At 49.0% G+C, this 23619-nt stretch overlaps 1 protein-coding gene across 1 annotated transcript in view; it reads right to left on the bottom strand.

The window, feature by feature from the left end:
* The window catches only part of LOC148506786 (serine/threonine-protein kinase 38), a 101627-nt gene that overhangs the window by 51087 nt on the left and 26921 nt on the right, over positions 1 to 23619 (bottom strand). The window contains exon 4 of the mRNA XM_088446299.1: positions 859 to 981. Within this exon, the coding sequence (XP_088302425.1) occupies positions 859 to 981 (123 nt within the window). The remainder of the gene's footprint in view (positions 1 to 858; positions 982 to 23619) is intronic.

The raw sequence follows: 23619 nt of genomic DNA, 5'->3' as shown, positions 1-23619 counted from the left end.
CTGTAGACAGGAGCTTCAAACAATTGAATCGTTCCCTTAGTGTCAAAAGTGTGCACCTGCATCTTTGACTGACCTATGCAAGATAATATTTAACTATAATTACAGAAGGTAATAGGGAAACTGAGACAGGTTACTTAGAAGTATGACATTTTTGAAGTCCTGAAGGAATTATTTACCCCTGTGAGGCTAAAGAAGCAACTTTCACACACGGTCATTTCTGGAAAATCAATTAAAGCCAATGAAAAAAATGGACCTATAACTCTTTGTTTAACCCATGTAAAGTATGAAGATAAAACTGAAAAATAGGATTAAACTTCCCCTCCAGTAGCTATCATTCACAGCATCTACCCATGATTGAGGGGTTCTGTCATTACTAATGCAAGTATGCCTAAAAATCAACCTGACAAATTAGATCACATATGAGGGACCTTTTCTTAATGGCTTAAGTTTACGACCATGGATAAAAACAAAATGTGACATTCTAGAAGGTAATCTATAATGGTTCATGTTGCTATGCAGACATGCTTTCAAAGGAACACCTGTACCTCTATGAAAGAAAACATTCTTAAAGCTGAATTAAAAAGGCACATGCATGTTTTTTTTTTCTTCTACATAAAATGTAATAAACATACTTCTCATGGATACTGGATTACAGAGCAATCACAATAAGCACTATAAATGGTTGTTTAGAAGTTAACATTACCCTTCAAACATGGACATTCCCTATAATCCCTAGTATTGAAAATACCTCTTAAGTCAGAATTGTCCCAATCATGGACAATTTGGAATATTTACATTCACGTATATTTTAAAAGATGAGGAAAAATAATTAAAAGATTACTAATTATATTGTCTTACCTCTCCAAACGCTCCCCTTCCTATTACTTTTAGTGACTCAAAATCCTCTAATCCCAGGCGTGTCCTTTTCAGTCGAAGAAACTCTGTTTCTTTTTGTGCATGTGCAGACCTTCGCATCTTTTTCTAGATATTTAAAACAGAATAAAGAAAAAACACACACAAAATAAAAACGCAATTTTGTTTGAAAACATGAAACATTTAACATCGATAATGTTTGTTGGAGTAGAGCAGTTCAAGAACTTTGAATTCCACAAAAAAAATGCAGAGTGGATAGTATTGCCAAATAAAACCAGACGACTTATGGGGCCCCTACATTTAGGCTGTATCGGGGCTGTTCTGCTGATGCTGGAGTATGAGAGAATTCCAACATGTTGGAAGATCTCGATTCCCGGATTCTGAACCTGAAAATGGTTGGAATCTGCGAGTCATGGATGTTTAACATGTTGAATTTCACAGATTACCCAAAACGGAGAAATAGCCCATAGATTTATGGCCCGTATTATACAAACACTTTTACCTTGACACATTATATTTTGATATACAGAGTTTCACTGTTCAACAAAATAGTTCAATTGGTATAATTTAAATCAGGGATGGGGAACCTCCTGCCCAGGGGCCGTATAAGGCCCTCGGAATAATTTGGTCTAGCCCTCTGAGGTTTTTTCTGATAATCTCCTCTGGCTAGCAGGGTGCCTAGAATGGCACACTGCAGCCATAATCTATGCAGCAGTGCCTCCTGGAGCATCCCTAGGGCGCTTCAGACGGTCACACTGCTGCCCTTACAGCTCCCCGGACCACCCTTAGAATGCTCTGGGCTTTGCTGTAATCACCGGTGACATCACGTGGAGGGGGCGGGGTCTGCACCAGGCCCACAAATTATGTTATATGTATGAAAATGGCCCTTGGCAGAAAAAAGGTTCCCCACCCCTGGTTTAAATGGAAAACACCATATTTTTACAGAGTTTATTGTAACTTTCTCTTCAAGCCATTCAGTGCAGATACTTGTTTGCTTTCGGTAGAACATTAGTAATATATAAATATTTATTAAATGTTATTTAGATGACTGCTGTTACTGCATAGGACTTTCTGGATGTGTAGCACACCATGTATCACAGGTACAGAGAATACGTTTAGAACAGTATCTAGGGCTCTGTGTACTATTATTCTCTACTGTCAATTTACTTACCAATAATACCAGTGGTTATTTATACAAAATGAACCAGTTATTCTAGCAGCTTGAAAATATATTTCTTAAGGATGAATAAAAGTTGCATTGCATACAACTTAATACTTTAAGATTACAACTGGGTACATAAACAAGACAAATACATAGTTAAAGAGCAGCTGTAAAACAGAAAAGAACAGCTTGCTACTGGAAGAGGAAGTATGTACCAATATTGCATATTATGGTTTCTCTAACTCTCCTTTATAGGTGTGGCAACCACAGAAACTGACACATTGCAATTTACAGTAAAACAAGAGATATGGTAAGAACTTACCTTTGTTATCTCTGTTTCTACGAAGTCCATAGGGTCCACAGGGTTGACCTTGGGGTATAGCTGGATCTGGATCCACGGGCACCACGCAGTTAAAGCTTTGCTGCTCCCAGGATGCACTTGGGTCCGTCCTCCTCTATACCCCGCCCCGGCCACAGGCACCTCAGTTGGTAAGCAGCTAAGGCCGGAGGAGGAGACTAAACAGAGAGAAGGAAGACTGGAACACACAAGAAACCATACTCACAGAAATGGGAGACGGAAAACCGGTGACCAGCCACACAGCCCATTTGAAGCCAGGTGCGTCAGGGCGGGCGCCCTGTGGACCCTATGGACTTCGTAGAAACAGAGATAACAAAGGTAAGTTCTTACCATATCTCTTGTTTTCTACTTCAGGGTCCATAGGGGGTCCACAGGGTTGACCTTGGGGATGTCCCAAAGCAGTTCAACTAAGGGCGGGGACGCTCCTGTGCTGAAAGGAGTACCCGGCGCCCAAAGGATGCATCCTGAGAGGCGAAGGTGTCAAACGCATAAAACCTCAAAAACGTCCGAATTGAAGACCAAGTAGCCGCCTTACACAGCTGAACAGCGGAGGCGCCACGTCTAGCAGCCCAAGAGGGACCCACAGAACGAGTGGAATGAGCCTTAACAGAGGCTGGCACAGGTAAACCCTCCTGCGCATAAGCCTCACAAATAACTGAACGAAGCCAACGGGCTATCGTTTGCTTGTTGGCAGGCCAACCCCTCTTGTGAAAACCAAAGAGGACAAACAAAGAATCCGACTTCCTAACCGAAGCAGTCCGGTCCACATAGATTCTAAGTGCCCGGACCACATCCAAGGAAGCCTCACCAGCCGAAAGATCAGGTGACTGAAAAGCTGGCACAACAAGTTCCTGATTAATGTGGAACTTTGAAACCACTTTGGGCAAAAACTCAGGACGCGTGCGGAGCACTGCCCTGTCCTGGTGAAAAATCAGAAAAGGAGGGCGACAGGAAAGCGCTCCCAATTCTGAAACCCTCCTGGCCGAAGCAATTGCCAGGAGAAAAATGGTCTTAAACGTCAGCCACTTGAGCTCCACCGACTCAAGCGGCTCAAAAGGAGGACCCTGCAAGACCCTCAGTACCACCGTCAAGTCCCACGGAGCCACCGGAGGCACGAAGGGAGGCTGGATCCTGAGAACACCTTGGAAAAAGGTGTAAACATCTGGCAGTGTAGCAATCCGTCGCTGAAACCACACGGACAAAGCAGACACATGAACCTTCAGAGAGGCCAGGCGTAAGCCGAGGTCCAAACCCGATTGAAGAAATTCCAAGATTCTGGAAACCCGGAACACCTGCGGATCATAGTTTCTGGATTCACACCACTGAAAATAAGTGCGCCACACCCTGTGGTAAATCCGCGCGGAGGCAGGCTTGCGTGCCCTAAGCATGGTACCAATCACTGAACTGGAGAAACCCCTAGACCTCAAGACGGCTGTCTCAAGAGCCACGCCGTCAAAGACAGCCGACCCAGATCCGGGTAAAGGCAGGGCCCCTGAGACAACAGGTCCCGACGCTGAGGAAGAAGGTACGGAGCGTCGATGGAGAGGCACCTCAGATCGGAGTACCAAGGACGTCTGGGCCACGCCGGAGCCACCAACACGAGCGTGCCGCCGTCCTGCTTGAATTTCCGCAGAACCCGAGGAAGTAAGGATATCGGAGGAAACAGATACGCCAGGTGAAACGTCCATTTCACCGACAGAGCGTCTACCAGACAGGCGCCTGCGTCTCTTGTCCTTGACCCGTAAACGGGCAACTTGTGATTGTGACGGGAGGCCATCAAGTCCAGCTCCGGCAGCCCCCACCTGTCCACGAGTAGCTGAAACACCTCTGGGTGAAGCGACCATTCCCCGGGATGCACATCGTGACGGCTGAGGAAGTCCGCCTCCCAATTGAGGACTCCGGGAATGAAGACTGCCGAGATCGCTGGAACGTGACACTCCGCCCAAGCAAGAATGCGAGACACCTCCGACATTGCTGCCCGACTGCGAGTTCCCCCTTGGTGGTTGATGTACGCCACCGTGGTGGCGTTGTCGGACTGCACCTGAACCGCCCTTCCGTGAAGAGCGGGGCCGGACGACTGCAGGGCCCTGTACACAGCCCGCAGTTCCAGGATGTTGATGGGGAGAAGTGCTTCTTCCGCGGACCAACGACCCTGAAGCGATAATGAGCCGGTCACTGCCCCCCAACCCCGAAGACTGGCATCCGTCGTGAGCAGGACCCAGTCCGGGATCCAAAAGGGGCGCCCCTCGACCAGATGCACCGTCTGAAGCCACCAAGCCAAAGACTGCCGAACCTCCGCGGACAACACCAGCATTTGAGAGCGGATCCGGTGAGGTAACCCGTTCCATTCCGATAGAATCAGCCCCTGCAGGGGCCGGGAATGGAACTGGGCAAATTCCACCATGTCGAATGTCGACACCATGGACCCCAGAACTCTCATAGCTGAATGGACCGACAGGCGGCAACTGCTCAGGCAACTGTGTATCCGCAGCTGCAGGGAGGAGACCTTCTCTGGAGTCAGGAAAATCCGCTGCTGACGAGAATCCAGCAGGGCTCCCAAATGAACCATCCGCTGTGATGGAATCAGGGAGGACTTCTTCCAGTTTATCAACCACCCGTGTGCTTGAAGACAAGCAATGGTCAGGTGGAGATGTCGAAGAAGCACCTCCGGGGAGCTCGCCAGCAGCAGAAGATCGTCCAGGTACGGCAACAGACGTAGACCCTGACCCCGAAGGTGGGCAGCCATAACCGCCATCACCTTGGTGAACACCCTCGGAGCCGTGGAAAGGCCAAAAGGCAACGCCCGAAATTGGTAGTGATGGTTCAGGATAGCAAACCTCAGATACCGCTGATGTGCCGGTGCTATGGGCACATGGAGATAGGCGTCCTGGATATCGAGGGAGACCATATAATCCCCGGGTTCCATCGCCAGAATGATGGAACGTAACGTTTCCATCCTGAACCTGGGAACTCTGAGGTATCTGTTCAGAGACTTCAAATTCAGGATAGGGCGATGAGAACCATTGGGTTTCTGTACCAGAAACAGAGTAGAATAGTACCCCGTCCCGCGCTGAGACTGCGGAACGGGAACAATGACCCCTGCTTGTAGCAAGGATTCTATAGCTACCTGAATCTGACCAGCTTTGGTCTTGTCCAGAGAAGGACTCGTACAAAAAAACTGGTGGGGCGGCCTGAACCGAAAAGACAGGGCGTACCCCTGAGAGACTACTTCTCGAACCCAGGCATCCGTGGTGGTATTGTGCCAACAGTGGGCGAATTGGAGAAGTCGGCCTCCCACTCTGGGGTCCCCCAGAGAGAGGCCCGTCCCATCAGGCAGCAGGCTTATCCTCCTGCTTGGAAGAAGGGCGCCGAGCACTCCATGCCTGCTTCTTGGGCTTGGGTGCGGCCTTGGTCGCCGAATGTCTCGGGAAGGACTGGCCCTTGGCCTTACCCTGAACCCGAAAGGACCGAAAGGCAGAGCTCCTCACTTTAGCCGGCGCAGAGGCCGAAGGGAGAAAAGCCGACTTGGACTTAGCCAAAGTATCCACTATTCTGTCCAAATCCGGACCAAATAGTAAATCACCATTAAAAGGCAAGGCCTCCAGACCCTTTTTTGAATCTGCATCAGCCCTCCAGGACCTCAGCCACAGGGAGCGCCGAGCAGATACCGCTGCAGCCGACACCCTAGAAGTGAGCAGGCTGGCATCCAAAGACGCTTCCCCAATATAGGAAGCTGCATCCCGCATCTGTCCCACTAACGCTCTCTGGATATCCGGAGCCTCATCAGGAAAGGTATCCTCCAAGGCATTGGCCCATGCCTCAATGGCTTTAGCCACCCAGGAGATAGCCATGGACGGGCGAGCCACCGCCCCGGAAAGAGAATAAATGGACTTTAAACAAGTCTCCACCTTCCTGTCCGTGGGATCCTTCAAAGAGGAGATAGACGGCAATGGCAACGTCGCGCTTTTGATCAAGCGGGTAACGTGGGAATCCACCGCCGGCGGAGTTTCCCATTTCCTGCAATGAGCTTCAGGAAAAGGATAGTTCGCCGCCAACCTCTTCTGTGGATGGAACCTCTTACTAGGTAATTGCCAGGCCGCCGCCATATGATCCGATAATTGATCAGACAGGGGGAACATAGTTGAGGTCACCTTGGCCTTTTTAAAATTAGGAAACTTCGACCTAGGAGCCGGCGCATCATCCTCAACATGTAGGATAGCCCGCACCGCCCTAACTAAGGCTGGAACATTAATGGAGGACTTAGCTTCCACCTCCTGCCCCATGACATCAGAGTCAGAGTCCTCATGGATTTCTCCATCATCTGAGGACACTTCCGAGTCCGACAACTGCGCAGCTAGTGAACTCACAACCGGACGTTTAGACACCCTTGGTGGCACATCACCTTGCAACATAGACTGAAACGCCGAGGATGAAGCCGCCAGACTCTGTACGGAGCTGGATAGAACATCCACCCAAGGCGGAGGAGCCGTCGGAGCAACACTCTGCAAAGGCACTACAGACTGACACGTCCCTGGGGAAGACTGCACATACACAGGCAGTCCCGAGTAAGGACCCACAGTCTGGGCCCCGGGGGAAGACCGCAACATTTGTGGAACCCTCGGGGAATGGGGGATGGTGGGCTGCGGTAACGCCCTAGAAGGGACCGCTGATGGGACCGATAACCGGTCCGCAATAGACGCCAGCACCTGTGAAAACATCGCCCAAGGAGGGTCCTGTGATACAGGGGGGTTGGAGGGGCCCGGTACCAGCTGGCACCGCCCGCACAGACCATCCTGAGATAAGTCCTCCCCATCAACTCCAGCAGCACAGCGTCTGCAGGAAAATAGCACAGGAGCCACAGAGCGCTCAGTCTCCTCATCCGACATGATACCGTAGATACACAAGAAATAGGTATCACCAGAGGAATTACGGTTTTAACACCCGCGCACTCACCAGTATGCGAAACAACAGCCCAGATATGGTACTGTGTAGCACACAACAGTATGTGACTGACCCCACAAATACGTGTTTTATATATGTGAGGGTCTCAGAAAAACGCCCTTCCCCCACACACCTGCCGGGCCGTAGGAGAAGGAAAGGGATAGTTATAAGCTGACAGTAAGGAGAATAAGTCACAGACAGGCAGCACTAGCAATAGTCACATACAATGCAGAAAAGTTATACTCACTGCACCTTCCGCTACAATCAACCGCCCAGATTCAGTGTCTGGGAGGGCTATAGCGCTGTGTACACTGTCCTTTAGCAGGGGAGAGGTACACAGGGGGACCGGTCCACTTGATACCGCCTGGGAGTCTGCGATGTGCCAGTAAAGATGGCCGCCGGAGACCTCAGAGGAGGAGTGGCCGAGAGATAAGAGCAGCTCAGCGACGCCAGACTGCTTGTTGAAAGGCGCGCTGAGCTGAGGGGAGGAGCCGCTAGACAGGGAAGGCTGCCTCCCCTGGCTAGCAATTAACCCCCGGGTTGCCGGTCCCGCTACCAGCCTGATACCCTGGTGGTCTAGCGGACACGCGGGGTATTCCTCAATTGAGGGGGAGCCCGCCGCCGCCGCTAGCGCCTCCGGTCTGTCCCCAGAGACCGGAGGCTCCTGACTGCATTGAAGTATCCGCGGGCCGCCGCACGCGGCGACCCGCGGCTTACCTGATCCCCGTCGCGTCCGGCAGCAGTCAAGGGAGTCCCCAGAGCCCGGCTAGTACAGGCTCTGGGGTCCCGCCGCGATCCCCAGAGCTGTACTGGCGTCGCGGCGCCAGCGGGGAGAAGGAGCGGCAGCGTGGACGTCCTAAAGGACAGTCTGATGCTGCCGCTCTAAAAGTGTAAAAAAAGAAGAAAAAAAATAAAAAATTTCTCTTTTAAAATAAAGCTTAGGGGCTGCTCCTGCAGCCCCACTGCGACAGGGTGACCCGACTCCGGCCGGGCACCAACTAAAACTGAGGTGCCTGTGGCCGGGGCGGGGTATAGAGGAGGACGGACCCAAGTGCATCCTGGGAGCAGCAAAGCTTTAACTGCGTGGTGCCCGTGGATCCAGATCCAGCTATACCCCAAGGTCAACCCTGTGGACCCCCTATGGACCCTGAAGTAGAAAGTAGTATTTTTGAGTATAAGGTCTTGGACAGTGATCCAACTAGAGAGCTATACATTTTCATCAACATATATTTTTCTTTATGGGTACTGGTACTGTGTACCATTGTATTTTAGAATGTACCACTAAGGCTATGTTCACCTAATATTTGTTCAATTCTAAACCTCACTACCAACCAATGGTAGGGGCGTAATGGACACATCTAGGAGGTTACGGGATACTGCCGAAGTCATCCAGACTATGCTTCCACACACTGTGACCGATTCAGAATCACATGCAAAGCGGACACATTATAGGCAACACTGCATGTCTGAAAAAAGTTGTGGATTTCTGCCTGTATTCAGGATTACCGCATCTACAGTATGTGGCTACATCATCCCTATACATCCATTTGTGAGAGCAGTTGTCATCGTCAGCACAGATTTGCTCCAGCGTTATCCACCCAGCGACATCAATTAAGGGGTATATTCAATTAGCCGCGAAATTTCCCGTCCTTTTCGCCTGCCGGACTTTCCGCCTACATCGCGTGTTTATGGAGAAATCACCTTCCGTGCGCTTTTCGCCCTATTCAATTCGAAAACGCCTCCCGGTGAAACTCAAAAAGGCGAAAAGTGCTGTCAGATTTGGAGAAATGAGCCCGAAACCCCCCAAAAGATGCACTGACATTGGGAATCACTATACCCCTGCTGAAGGTATTGGGGTGCTTAAATGCTCTCAATAGCTGCTATTTAGCATCTTTGCACAAGTGGTGAAGAATAGCATTTAGCAGTTTTTTCGGGCAAAAACAAGTAGTTCCAGCAAATTTTGGGTACATGCAGATGGGTGCAAGCATGGTTAAAAACCGCAACTTCAGCAAGCACCTGCAATAAAAAAAAAACATATGGGGCATACTTGGGCACCCCCTGGAATCTATTTCGCTAGTTTTTAAGTTTATCCCCCAACTTTGGACTTTTTCGCCCTCAAAACGAAAGTACTTTTTTGGGGTGATCTAAAGTATTTCAACTTTTTTTTACGCAGTTTACCTTTGGGGGGCTGACCCAAGGCTGCAGGGGTGTTCCCCCAACTTTGCAGTTTTTTCCGCCGGGAATTCAGAGGCAAATCTTTTCCGCTGGTTACGCCTGCCAAAATGACGTCACCGGCGAAAACTTTTCGCCGACAACGGCTTTTCGCGACTAATTGAATACGGCCCTAAGTTGTAAGTGGAGATCTAGCGGATTGCCATACTACTCTGAGTAGGCTGGAGAGCCACAAAGATGCAGAAGTACACATTAGGCATATACAGAGTGTGTAAAATGGCAGAAGTGGACGCTTTAGGTGCACCTCTGAATCAGGCCATTCAAAAACAATTAATTTAATAGCCTTATAGTGGACTTTTAAAAGGAAGGCAAAAAGAATAAAAATAGTTTACCATTTGTAGCAGACATGAAATACTAACAGTGAAATACTAACAGAGGTTTCTGGGCTAAAAGCACTATGTGGAATGCAAAATTTCACCTACAAGATCTATAAACAGATTAGAGCTCAACAACAAGTCTGTAAACTAGTGATACTGGAAAAACAACTATCACTGTATGTCTGTCACCAATAATTACATGCTATATGGTCGGAAAAACGGATATTTCTCTTACATTGTTTTTGATGCAAATAATTAGTAGAAACTGCTACACTAGTACCTGAAGCAGCCTACAAAAAGTGGGACTTTTCACATACAACAATGGAACATTGATGGAGTGTAATTCATTAAGATAAAAGCTGAATTGTGTACATCTGCCCGTTAATACTACATGATGATCAGTAAAAACCCCAATAAGAGCAACAGGTTGAATAGTCTCAACAGTGGCCTTGTCATGTTTCTACTACCTATGGCTAGATATCAGAAACTAGCGCCATGTAAATGTCATCTCCCAGAAGTCACTTCTATTGAATACTTAAATTTATTTTGTAATAGAAGTTGCTGAAAACATACCAAGACCTTTCCATTGTGTCAGTGAGGTTGTATTTTAATGAAACAAAAAAAAAAAAATCATGGTCATTTTGTACATGCAATCTGAAAAAGACTATTAAGTGCACCCCTCAATTATTTAGGGTTTGGGGGTTTATCATACATCATTTTTTTGAGGGGGGTCCCTAGTATAGAAATAAATGTATCTTGTTTTATACCCTGGAGCTATTTTAGAAGTTCCTATTCTTCTGAAATGCAAGACACATACCCAATTTAAAACATTTTGGTTCTCTCTAGAGCACAGGTTCTCAAACTCTGTCCTCAGGACCCCAAACAGTGCATGTTTTCCATGTCTCCTCACAGAATCACAAGTGAGATAATTAGATCCAACTGTGGATCGTTTAAAATGTGTCAGTGAGTAATGAACACACCTGTGCACCTGCTGGGTGACCTGGAAAAAGTGAACTGTGTGGGGTCCTGAGGACAGAGGGCCTGATTCAGACCCACTCGCGAGCACTGAGCACTCGCAAGCGGGTCGATGTTGGCCCAGTGCGCACGAGGGAGCCGGCTCCGTCGTGCGCATGCGCGAGACCCGCATAGCGACGGACAAGCCGTCGATATGGGTCTCGCAACAAAGGGGGCGTGCTGTCGATGGTGAGTGACAGCACGCCCCTTTTGGTGGGTGTGCCGGGGGCGTGGCTGGCCAGACGGAGGCATTCCCATGGGAACGCCTACCGTCTGGGGCCGGCCCCACTGACATCACGAGTGATGTCAGTGGGAGTGCTTTCGGCTCTGATGTTGCCGCAAACCCTGGAGTGCTTTCGGCTCTGAGACCCTACCACAAGGGTCTCGCCGTAAGCGCGATAGTCGCGATGGTCTTGACCATCGCGACCATCTTCCTGGCCGCTCGCTATAGCTGTGGGTGGTCACCCACAGCTATGCGAGGGGCCAGGAGGCGGCTCTGTCAGAGTGTCCGGCTCTGAATCAGGGCCAGAGTTTGAGAACCACTGCTCTAGAGGCACCAGTCAGAAACACTACTTAACTACCTATATGTGAAGACACACCAAACAGAGATTTTGGTGGTGTAGCCAGTGTCCGAGAAATAGATGACATTAAAATGTTGATCCCATATATACACACTCATTGTAAATTTTAAATAGCAAAAATATTCACTAATTAAGCTCTGGTACAAAATACCTTAACAGCATTAGTGAATATTTAAAACTGAAAATCATGTGAATTTCCTCTTTCTTCGAAGTCCATAGGGTCCACAGGGAGACCTTGGGGTGTAGGTGATGGAACTGAATCCAGGCACCACGCAATCAAAGCTTTCAGCTCCCAGGATGCACTGGTCCACTCTCCCTATACCCCGCCCCCGAGCTAGAGGCACCTCAGTTGGTATGCTACATAAACACAATGATTTAGTAAATGAACGATTTTAGTAAACGATTTTCGTTCATTTTTCCCTTGAAAAAATTAACGAAAATCGTTTACTAAAATCGTTCATTTACTAAATGTAATGAATTATTTTTTTTTTTAACTAAACACGATTTTTGCATATTCCCTTACTGAAAATCGTTGAGTTGGTCAGTCTAACTGAACTACAAGCTACAAATGTGAACGCGCATGAACGATAATCATTCATAGTTTTAACTCAGAAAGTGAACGATTTTTTCAACAATTAAACGATATAGTTATTGATAATCGTTGAAAAAATCATTGTGTGTGCATGCACCTGAAATAAGCCCAAAGCTGAAGGAGGATAAGAGAGAAGGAAGCCTGGTAAACTCAAGAATCACACTCTCGCAGAGAAGGAGTCGGGATACCGGTGACCAATAACATAGCCCATATGAAGCCAGGTGCATCAGGGAGGGTGCCCTGTGGACCCTATGGACTTTGAAGAAAGAGTTAACAAAAGGTAAGTTCTTACCATAACTCATTTTCTTCTTCAGGGTCCATAGGCTCCACAGTCAGACCTTGGGGATGTCCCAATGTAGTCCTTTTAAGGGTGGGGATGCTCTTGCGCTGAGAGGTGAATCTGGCGTCCAAAAGGAAGGACCCTGAGAGGCGAAGGTATCAAAGGCATAGAACCTTAGAAAGGTCTGGACAGAAGACCACGTGGCCGCCTTACAAAGCTGACCAGCTGAGACGCCACGGCGGGCTGCCCACAGACCGTGTAGAATGAGCCTTAACAGAAGTTGGAACAGGCAGGCCTGCCTGCGTGTAACCTTCTGAGATAGTCATACGAAGCCATCTAGCCAATGTTTGTTTATTGGCTGGCCATCCCTTTTTGTGAAATCCATAGAGCACAAACAAGGAGTCTCATATCAGAAGAGAACTGGTACGGTCCACAAAACTCCTGAGGGCGCAGACCACATCCAACGAGGCCTCACCTGCCGAGAGGTCTAGCAATAGAAAGGCCGGTACTATAATTTCATGATGGATATGGAAACTAGAAACAATTTTAGGAAGGAATTCAGGGCCTGATTCAGACCCGGTCGCAAGCACTGAGCGCTCGCAACCGGGTTGATGGTGGCCCAGTGCGCATGCACACGATGAAGCCGGCTCCGTTGTGCACATGCGCAAGACCCGGATAGCGACGGACACTCCGTCGCTCCAGATCTCGCACCAAAGGGGGCGAGCTTTCGGGGGTAGGGGGGGGGGGGGGGTTCTGCCCAAACGGAGCCGAAAGCTCTCTAGGGCTTGTGGCCACGAGACCGTACCACAAGGGTCTCGTCGCAAGCCCGATGGTCGCGGTGGTCTTCACCATTGCGACCATCATCATGGCCGCTCGCTGTAGCTGTGGGTGGTCACCCACAGCTATGCGAGTGGCAAGGAGGCCGCAAAAGAAAAAGAAAGAAAACGCCCTGATTCAGAGCGTCCGGCTCTGAATCAGGGCGAGTACGAAGCACAGCCCTGTCCTGGTGAAATATCAGAAAAGGAGGATGACAGGAGAGCGCTCCCAATTCTGACACCCACCTGGCAGATGCAATAGCCAGAATAAAAAAAAAGAGTCATAGCCGTCAACCACTTAAGATCCACTGAATCTAGTGGTTCAAATGGAGGACCCTGGAGGGCCCATAGAACTACTACTACCAAATCCCAAGGAGCCACTGGGGGGATAAAGGGAGGTTGAATCTGGAGACATCCTGAAGGAAGGTGTGGATATCTGGAAGCGGAGCAATTCTACGTTGGAACCACACTGACAGTGCAGAGACATGCACCTTCAACGAGGCCAGGCGTAGGCAGAGGTCCAATCCAGCTTGAAGGAATGCCAGAATTCTGGAAATCCGAAACACCAGAGGGTCGTAATCTCTTGTACGACACCACTGGAAATATGTATGCCACACACTGTGGTAGATCCTGGCGGAAGCAGGCTTATGTGCTCGAAGCATCGTGTTGATGACAGAGCTAGAGAATCCTTTGGACCTTAGAGGTTGCTGTCTGCCCGTCCTTTCAAAGTCTTTACTCAAGCCTGTGATGATGATCATCTGTCGCTCTGCTCATGAGGAGGTTGTTTTATGTCGCCGGCGGGTCCCCCAGCTATGGACATGCTACACTAAGCCTGGGAGGTGAGAAAATGCTGGCTGTTACTCGCTGGTACAAACAGGCTGTGCTAGGATTGGGAGGTGATGAAGACGCTTTAAATTACCCGCTGCTGCCGCATCCAGACTGTTGGGCTGGGGCGGCCTCTCTTTACAGACGGGTCTCGGAGCTCCTTCCTAACCACCATTTGAAACTGGAGGATATTTCCAGCACGGCACTATTCAAGTTGCCTCCATTCATAGCGCTGAAGTCCGGACACAGCGCTAGTGGTTTACTCAGTGTCATCTACAGCCTATGTATCAGCGCTACACTGGTTGCTACAGTGTTAAAGATTTAAACAATACATCGGAACAGGTAAAAACTTTCAAGCATCACTCAAAAGGAATCTGGCCAATGACCATATGGAAAGGAATATTTATGCCGTGACAAATTCACCTGGTACTATACGGACATTGTCTACTAAATAGTTTTTATACTTTATATCTGTTTATTATCCTTTGTTAAAGGTTTGAGGTAGCTAATTGTATCAACAATACAACAATATATACATTAGGATCGAATAGATGGGAAAACTATTATCTTAACAAAGAATGTGTTTTTAATATGTGGTTAAATGTATACAGATTTAACAAATTACTGGTTTAATCTCTTTATATCTATATATATCTATCTCTATCTCTCTATCTCATATATATATATATATATATATATATATATATATATATATATATATATATATACACATATATACATACATACATACATACACACACGTGTATACCGACATTTCTTTAGGAAACCAGCGCAGTTTAATTCTTTTTTTTGAGCCACGCCGTCAAAGACAGACGATCCACGTCCGGGTAAAGGCAAGGACTCTGAGACAACAGGTCTGGACGTTGAGGCAGCAGGAACGGAGTGTCGATGGAGAGACTCCGAAGATCCGAGTAACAATGACGTCTGGGCCAAGCTGGAGCCACCAGCAGGACAGTGCCTCTTTCTTGCTTGAACTTCCGAAAAACCCGAGGCTGCAGGGAGACTGGGAGGAAACAGGTACGCAAACTGGAAGGTCCATTTCACTGACAGAGTATCCACCAAGCTTGCTTCGGCATCTCTTGTTCGGTACCCGTACACTGGTAACTTGTGATTGTGTTGGGAGGTCATGAGGTCCACCGCTGGGAGGCCCCATTTGTCCACTAGGAGTTGAAACACCTCTTGGTGAAGAGACCATTCCCCTGAATGCATGTTGTGACGGCTGAGGAAGTCAGCTTCCCAATTGAGAACTCCCAGAATGAACACTGCCGAAATGGCTGGTAGATGAGACTCTGCCCATGACAGAATGCGAGACACTTCTGTCATTGCTGCCCGACTTCAAGTGCTTCTTTGATGGTTGATGTAAGCCACTGTGGTGGTGTTGTCGTACTGAACCTGCACGGGCTTTCCGTGAAGAATGTGCTTTGCCATCATGAGGGCCCTGTACACAGCCTGAAGTTTCAATATGTTGATGGGCAGGGATGCCTCTACCATTGTCCACCTGCCCTGAAAGGAGTGTGGATCGGTTACTGCGCCCCACACCCAGAGACTGGCATCCGTTGTTAGGAGTATCCAGTCCGGGATCCAAAAGGGATGACCCTTGGTTAGAAGAGACGTCAATAGCCACCAAGACAGACACAGGCGCACCTCTGGAGAGAGTACCATCGTCTGAGCCCTGATCCGGTGGGGTAATCCGGTCCACCTGGAGGAAGATCAGTCCCTGCAGGGGCCTGAAATGGAACGGAGCATATTCCACCATGTCGAATGTAGACACCATGGATCCCAGAACCTGCATCGCCGAGTGGACTGACACCCGGCGACTGCGGAGGCATCTGCGTACTCGCAGCTGCAGCGTGGAGATATTTTCTGGAGTTAGAAAGATTCTGCTGGTGTGAATCCAGAAGGGCTCCCAAATGAACCATCCTCTGTGAAGGAATAAGGGAGGACTTTTTCCAATTGATTAACCACCTGTGCGCTTGTAGACAAGCAACTGTCAGTAGCAGGTGGTGGTGAAGCACTTCTGGAGAACTCGCCGACAAGAGGATGTCGCCCAGATATGGCAGGAGCCGGATACCCTGACTCCGCAGATTGGCTGCCATGACAGCCATAATTTTGATAAATACCGTTGGAGCCGTGGACAGGCCAAACGCCAGCGCCCGAAAATGGAATAGTCATTGCAGTATAGCAAACCGCAGAGAACGCTGGTGAGAAGGCGTTATGGGAACATGTAGGTATGCATCCTGAATGTCCAGTGATACCATGTAATCTCCAGGTTCCATAGCCAGTATGATAGATGGTAAGGTTTCCATCCTGAACCTGGGCACCCTGGAGGAACTTGTTGAGAGATTTGAGGTTGAGGATAGGCCGATGAGACCCATTCGGTTTCTGAACCAGAAAGAGTAGATTAACAACCAGTCCCTCGTTGACATAGTGGAACTACAATTACCTCTGCTTGCAGCAAGGACTGTATGGCTTTCTCGATCTGCAAGGCCTTGGTCTTGTCTGAAGGAGTGCCTGTGCAGAAAAACTGGTGGGAAGGCCTTCAAAGGAAGCAGAAGGCCTCCCCACCCTGAGAGACCACTTCTGTTACCCAAGTACCCTTGGTGGTTTGATACCAGCACTGGGCGAACTGAAGAAGTCAGCCTCCCACTCTGGGGTCCCCCAGAGGGAGGCCTGCACTGTTTATCCTCAGGTTTGGAGGCCGGACATCTTGTGCTCCAGGCCTGTTTCTTAGGCTTGGCAGCCTTCTTGGCAGTGGACTTCCTAGGAAAGGACTGCCCTTTTTCCTTGGGGCCGAAAGGACCTAAAGGAGGAAATTCGAGACTTTGCAGGAGCAGATGCTGAGGGCAGAAATGCATATTTGGATTTGGTCAACAATCTTGACCAGGTCAGGACCAAACAATATCTCACCATTACAGGGTAAGGCCTACAGGCCTTTCTTAGAATCGGCATCCGCGCTCCAATAGCGTAGCCATAGGGAACGGCGAGCATACACGATCGCTGTCGAGACCCTAGATATCAGTAGATTAGCATCCACCGATATATGCAGCCGCATCCCTGATATGGCGGACTATTGACACCCGATTCTCTGGAGCTTCCAAGGAGAAGGAATCCTCAAGTGCATCGGCCCAACTCTCTATAGCAGGGGTTCCCAACCACGGTCCTCAAGGCACACTAACAGTCCAGGTTTTGAAGATAGCCATACTGGAGCACAGGTGACTTCAATTAGTGCCTCAGTTATTTTGATTTAACCATCTGTGCTCAAGCCTGGATATCACCAAAACCAGGACTGTTAGTGTGCCTTGAGGACCGAGGTTGGGAATCACTGCTCTATAGCTTTAGCTACCCAGGAGACAGCCATGGATGGGCGGGCAACAGCTCCTGAAAGAGAGTATATAGACTTTAGGCAAGTTTCCACCTTCCTATCTGTAGGATCCTTCAAGGAGTGAATGGAAGGCATAGGTAACGTTGCATTTAAATCAACCGTGTAACGTGTGAATCCACTGAAAGGGGTGATACCCATTTCCTGAGGCTCATTGTAAGTAGTGGGAAACAGGAGGCCAAACGTTTTTGAGGTTGATACCTCTTACAAGGCATCAGCCTACCGTTCCCGCTAGGCTGTTTTAGTGGGGCGCGGCGCCCTGCCCTCCTTCCGGAGGGCAAAAAGCACCCTGCCCTCACAGCCTGCGGGTGCCGTCTTCACTCGCAGTTCGCAGTGTCCTGAGGGTGGGGAAATATGCGGTGACCCGATCACCGCTGGAGAACAGACGCCGGACGCATGCGCCCAGCATATATTCTCCGTGTCGGCAGCGCTTGGGGGCTGCCCGGCATATCCGTAAGTGCCGGGCATGCCCCCAAGAGTAAGGAAAAAGGGGGTGCATCTTATAGACACGCCCCCTTTTCAATGGCCACGCCGGAGCTAGAGTGAACACTATCAGCCATGTGATCCACCAGCTGATCTGACAGAGGGAATACTGCTGAAGTCACCTTCAACTGTTTAAATAGAGGGTGTTTGGATTTGGGGGCTGGCTCGTCATCCTCTATAACCAATACGGATCTCACTGCTCGCACCAAGGCAGGAATATTAATCCTTGACTTAGGCTCCGCCTCTTGCAGAAGGGAGTCTGGGTTAGAGGCATCAGCCACCTCGCCGTCATCAGAAGACATCTCAGACTTTGATAGCTGCGTGGATTGAGATTACAACACAGGACTCTTAGTTGGCCTTACGGGCTTCTCACTCTGCAACATGGTTTGAAGAGCAGTATAGGAAGCTGCCAGACTCTGCACTGAGGTAGAGAAAACATCCACCCATGGTGGAGGTACACCCTGTGGTAATCCCATTGTGGTAATGACAGCTTGCTGTGGTACAGGAGGGGTCTGCATAATAAGTTGTAGTCCCCTATGAGGGAGGGATGGGCTGCTGTGGTACCTCCATAGGAAGAAAAACTGCCGGGACCGACAGGAGGTCCTCAATGGAGGAAAGCATCTGAGAAAAGGCCACCTAAGGAGGCTCGTGTACTGATGTCGGGGGGTTCGCGGTACATGGCGGGTTATAACACTTCACACATAACCCATCCCGAATCACATCCTTATCACTGAAAACAGCAGTACAGAATCCGCAAGATTGCGGTATGGGTTCCCGAAATGTGTTCATTACCCTTGTCAGACATGTCTGCAGGGTAAATGACGCACAATATGGTACCTGGGTACAAAGCAACCATGGGAGGTTTCTGTCCTCCCTGAGCTCGCCTATAAATTCTAACAGGGAGCAATATACTGGTCCTGTCTTATACTTAAGTAAGATGCAGGAAACTGTTGCCTAAATATGGCAGTGTGTAGCACACAACAGTATGTGACAGAACTATTATTATTTTTTATATATATATATATATATTTTAGTGGTAAACGGGTTCGGATTTCTGAAATCCGAACCCCCCCCCCCGATCCGAGGCCGATCCGAGTCAGGTTCGAATTTTCCCGCCTGACTCGGATCTGAAATCGAGGCAAAACGTCATCATCCCGCCTTCCGGGTCTCGCGGGTTTTGGATCCTATATAAAAGGTACCCGCGTCGGCGCCATTTTCTCACTCGGCTGTGGACAGTGAAGAGGGAGGGTGGGAGTTAGGGCTGTGTAGTGTAGTGCAGAGTAGTGTTGTGCTGCGCTGTGCTGCTGTTGTCCATAGGGGCTGTGTCCACTACTTCAAAGTCCATAGGGGCTGGCTGGAATGTGTTGTGCAGTCAGTTGTCCATAGGGGCTGTGTCCACTCCAAAGTCCTGTGCAGTGTCCCAGTCCTAAAGGGGTGCTGTAGTGTTGTCCAGGGGGTGCTCTGTCCGTCAAGGGTGCTCCCCCCCAAGTGCTAAAAAAAATATATTTTTTCTGTGTTTGTGAATTGTGTGCACTGTGGCTGCACGTGCATCAACGAAGGAGCAGCGCCAAGCGTGCGCCTGTGTCCCATAAGTAAAAGGCCGGCTGGCTTGTCCGTTAAAGGGTGGTGTAACCCACAAAGTGCACTAGTCTCCAACAAAAATAAAAAATTATTTTCTGTGTTTGTGTGCGCCTTAGCCGCACGTATATATCAATATAACATAAATGGAGGACCAAACTTTCTCCGATAAAAATAAAATAGGGAAAGATCAAGAACCACTTCCTCCTAGTGCTGAAGCTGCTGCCACTAGTCATGACATAGATGATAACATGCCATCAACGTCGTCTGCCAAGGTCGATGCCCAATGTCATAGTAGAGGGCACATACAATCCCAAATGACAAAGTTCAGGAAAATGACCTTGAAAAAAACATTTAAATCATCTGAAGAGAAACGTAAACTTGCCAATATGCCATTTACGACACGGAGTGGCAAGGAACGGCTAAGGTCTTTCCTTATGTTCATGACTAGTGGTTCAGCTTCACATGACGATGGAAGCCCTCCTCCCACTAAAAAAATCAAACGAGTTAAGCTGGCAAAACCACAGCGAAGAACTGTGCGTTCTAAGAAGATATCACAAATCCCCAAGGAGAGTCCAAGTGTGTTGGTGGTTGCGATGCCTGACCTTCCCAGCACTGGACGGGAAGAGGTGGCTCTTTCCACCATTTGCACGCCCCCTGCAAGTGCTGAAAGGAGCACCCACAGTCCACTAGCTTATATGCAAATTGAAGATGTCTCTGTTGAAGTACAACAGGATGAGGATACTGGTGTAGCTGGCGCTGAGGAGGAAGTTGGCGAGGAGGATTCTGATGGTGATGTGGTTTGTTTAAATCTCCGGGGGAGACAGTTGTTGTCCGTGGGATGAAAAAGCCCATCACGGTCATGCCTGGGCAGAAGACCAAACATTCCACCTCTTTGGTCTGGCAATATTTCTATCCAAATCCGGACAACAACTGTCTTGCCATATGTACCATATGTAAAGGTGAAATAAGTAGGGGTAGGGACATTAACCACCTAGGAACATCCTCCCTTATACGGCACCTGCAGCGTGTTCATAAAAAGTTACTGTCAAGTTCAGAAACTTTATCTAAGACCGTAAGCAGTCCAGGGACACCTAAATCCCTTTTTCCTGTTTTATCCAAGGAATCGGTGGATGAGGACGACATCATGCCTCCGTAGAGCCAGTTTGTGCAGGGACACATTAATTGCCAGCTTGTTTTGTGGGGGCCCAAACGAACCAATCATTTCAGCCACAGTCGTGTGGCAGACCCTGGCGCTGAAATGATTGGTTTGTTAAAGTGTGCCTGTCCTGTTTATACAACATAAGGGTGGGAGGGCCCAAGGACAATTCCATCTAGCACCTCTTTTTTTCTTTGCAGTATGTACTGTTTGGGGCCTAGTTTTTCAAACTGCCATCCTGTCTGCCACTGCAGTGTCACTCCTAGATGGGCCACGTGTTTGTGCCGCCCACTCGTGTCGCTTAGCATAGTCATCCAGCTACCTCGGTGCAACCTTTTGGCCATAAAAACACTATTGTGAGGTGTTCAGAATAGACTGGAAATGAGTGGAAATGAAGGTTATTGAGGTTAATAATTGAATAGGAGAATAAAAACCCACAAATTCTGTGATTTTAGCTGTTTTTATGCTTTTTTTTAAAAAAAATACAGATCCAAAACACAAAACCCAAAAAATCCAGATCCAAAACACGAAGAAAGATCCAGATCCAAAACCAAAACACGAAAAGTGGCCGGTGCATACTCCTAATATAATATAATATATATATATATATATATATATATATATATATATATATATACATATACATATACACACATGCATATATTCATTCAGGTATGAACCACCTAACACAACCTGTATTAGGACAGAAAGAGAGAAAGGGTATAGCCATAAGCCGACAGATAGAAAAAAAAAAAAAGACGCAGACAGTAGCGCTAGCACAAGTCTCATACAATGCAGGAAAGGCGCTGCAAAGCGGCACTATACTCAGTGTCTGGTAGGCAATAGTGCTACATGCCCTGACCCTGGGGAGAGGTATGTAGGGGGACCGGACCACGTGTTGTCCTGGGAGAGCTGCGACTGCACCATGAAGAAAATGGCAGCCGGAAACATCAGAGGGGGCGTGGCCGGAGGAGAGCAGCTTAGGGAAGCCAGACCGCAGTGGAAAGGCGCGCTAAGCTGAGGAGCCGCTTAAACAGGGAAGCTGTCTCCCCTAGCCGATTATTAACCCCTGGGACGCTGGTTTCCAGCACCAAATTGTCCCTGGTGGTCTAGTGGAGCGCAATGGCCAGAGTCTGCGTCCACACTCAGCCACCTCTGGTCTGTCCCCTGAGACCGGAGGTATTGACTGCCATAATGCATGGGTGCGACACGCCTTACCTGTCCCCTGATGTCCGGGTGCAGTCTGGGTCCTCTCCAGGGGGCCCTGGCTAGCGAGATCCCCAAATCAGTACTGGCGTCGTGGCCCCGGAGGGGTGACAGAGCAGCAGCGCAGATGTGCCATGGACAGTCTGCTGCTGTGAGCTCTAGTTGTAAAAATTAGATTAATAAGAAAACAGCCCTCCCTGCGAAAACAAGAGATATGGTAAGAACTTACCTTTGTTATCTCTGTTTCTACGAAGTCCATAGGGTCCACAGGGTTGACCTTGGGGTTATAGCTGGAACAGGATCCATGGGCACCACACAGTTAAGCTTTTAGCTCCCAGGATGCACTTGGGTCCTCCTCTATACCCCGCCCCCGAGCCACAGGCACCTCAGTTGGTAAGCAGCCTAGGCCGGAGGAGAATATGGAACAGAGAGAAGGAAGACTGGAACACACAAGAAACCATACTCACAGCAATAGGAGACGGAAAACCGGAGACCAGCCACACAGCCCATTTGAAGCCAGGTGCGTCAGGGCGGGCGCCCTGTGGACCCTATGGACTTCGTAGAAACAGAGATAACAAAGGTAAGTTCTTACCATATCTCTTGTTTTCTACTTCAGGGTCCATAGGGGGTCCACAGGGTTGACCTTGGGGATGTCCCAAAGCAGTACAACTAAGGGCGGGGACGCTCCTGTGCTGAAAGGAGTACCCGGCGCCCAAAGGATGCATCCTGAGAGGCAAAGGTGTCAAACGCATAGAACCTCAAAAACGTTTGAATTGAAGACCAAGTGGCCGCCCTACACAGCTGAACAGCAGAAGCGCCACGTCTAGCAGCCCAAGAGGGACCCACAGAACGAGTGGAATGAGCCTTAACAGAGGCTGGCACAGGTAAGCCCTCCTGTGCATAAGCCTCACAAATAACGGAACGAAGCCAACGGGCTAACGTTTGTTTGTTGGCAGGCCAACCCCTCTTGTGAAAACCAAAGAGGATAAACAAGGAATCAGACTTCCTAACCGAAGCCGTCCGGTCTACATAAATTCTAAGCGCCCGGACCACATCTAAGGAAGTCTCACCAGCTGAAAGATCAGGGGACTGAAAAGCTGGCACAACAAGTTCCTGATTAATATGGAACTTCGAGACCACTTTGGGCAAAAACTCAGGACGAGTGCGGAGCACCGCTCTGTCCTGGTGAAAAATCAGGAAAGGAGGGCGACAGGAAAGCGCCCCCAATTCAGACACCCTCCTGGCCGAAGCAATTGCCAGGAGAAAAACCGTCTTAAATGTCAGCCACTTGAGCTCCCCCGCCTCAAGAGGCTCAAACGGAGGACCCTGCAGGACCCGTAGCACCACCGCCAAGTCCCAAGGAGCCACAGGAGGCACAAAGGGAGGCTGGATCCTGAGAACACCTTGGAAAAAGGTGTGAACGTCTGGTAGTATTGCAATCCGCCGTTGAAACCACACGGACAAGGCGGACACATGAACCTTCAGAGATGCAAGGCGTAAGCCGAGATCCAATCCTGACTGAAGAAATTCCAAGATCCTAGAAACTCGGAACACCTGAGGATCATAAAGTCTGGACTCACACCACTGAAAGTAAGTGTGCCACACTCTGTGATAAATCCGTGCTGAAGCAGGCTTGCGTGCCCTGAGCATCGTACCAATAACCGAACTGGAGAAGCCCCGAGACCTCAAGACGGCTGTCTCAAGAGCCATGCCGTCAAAGACAGCCGACCCAGATCCGGGTAAAGGCAGGGCCCCTGAGACAACAGGTCCCGACGTTGAGGAAGAAGGTACGGAGCGTCGATG

Source organism: Taudactylus pleione, unplaced genomic scaffold (assembly GCF_031769625.1).
Source record: "Taudactylus pleione unplaced genomic scaffold, aTauple2 ptg000396l, whole genome shotgun sequence".
Classification (NCBI taxonomy): domain Eukaryota; kingdom Metazoa; phylum Chordata; class Amphibia; order Anura; family Myobatrachidae; genus Taudactylus; species Taudactylus pleione.
This window is presented reverse-complemented; position numbering and strand designations above follow the sequence as displayed.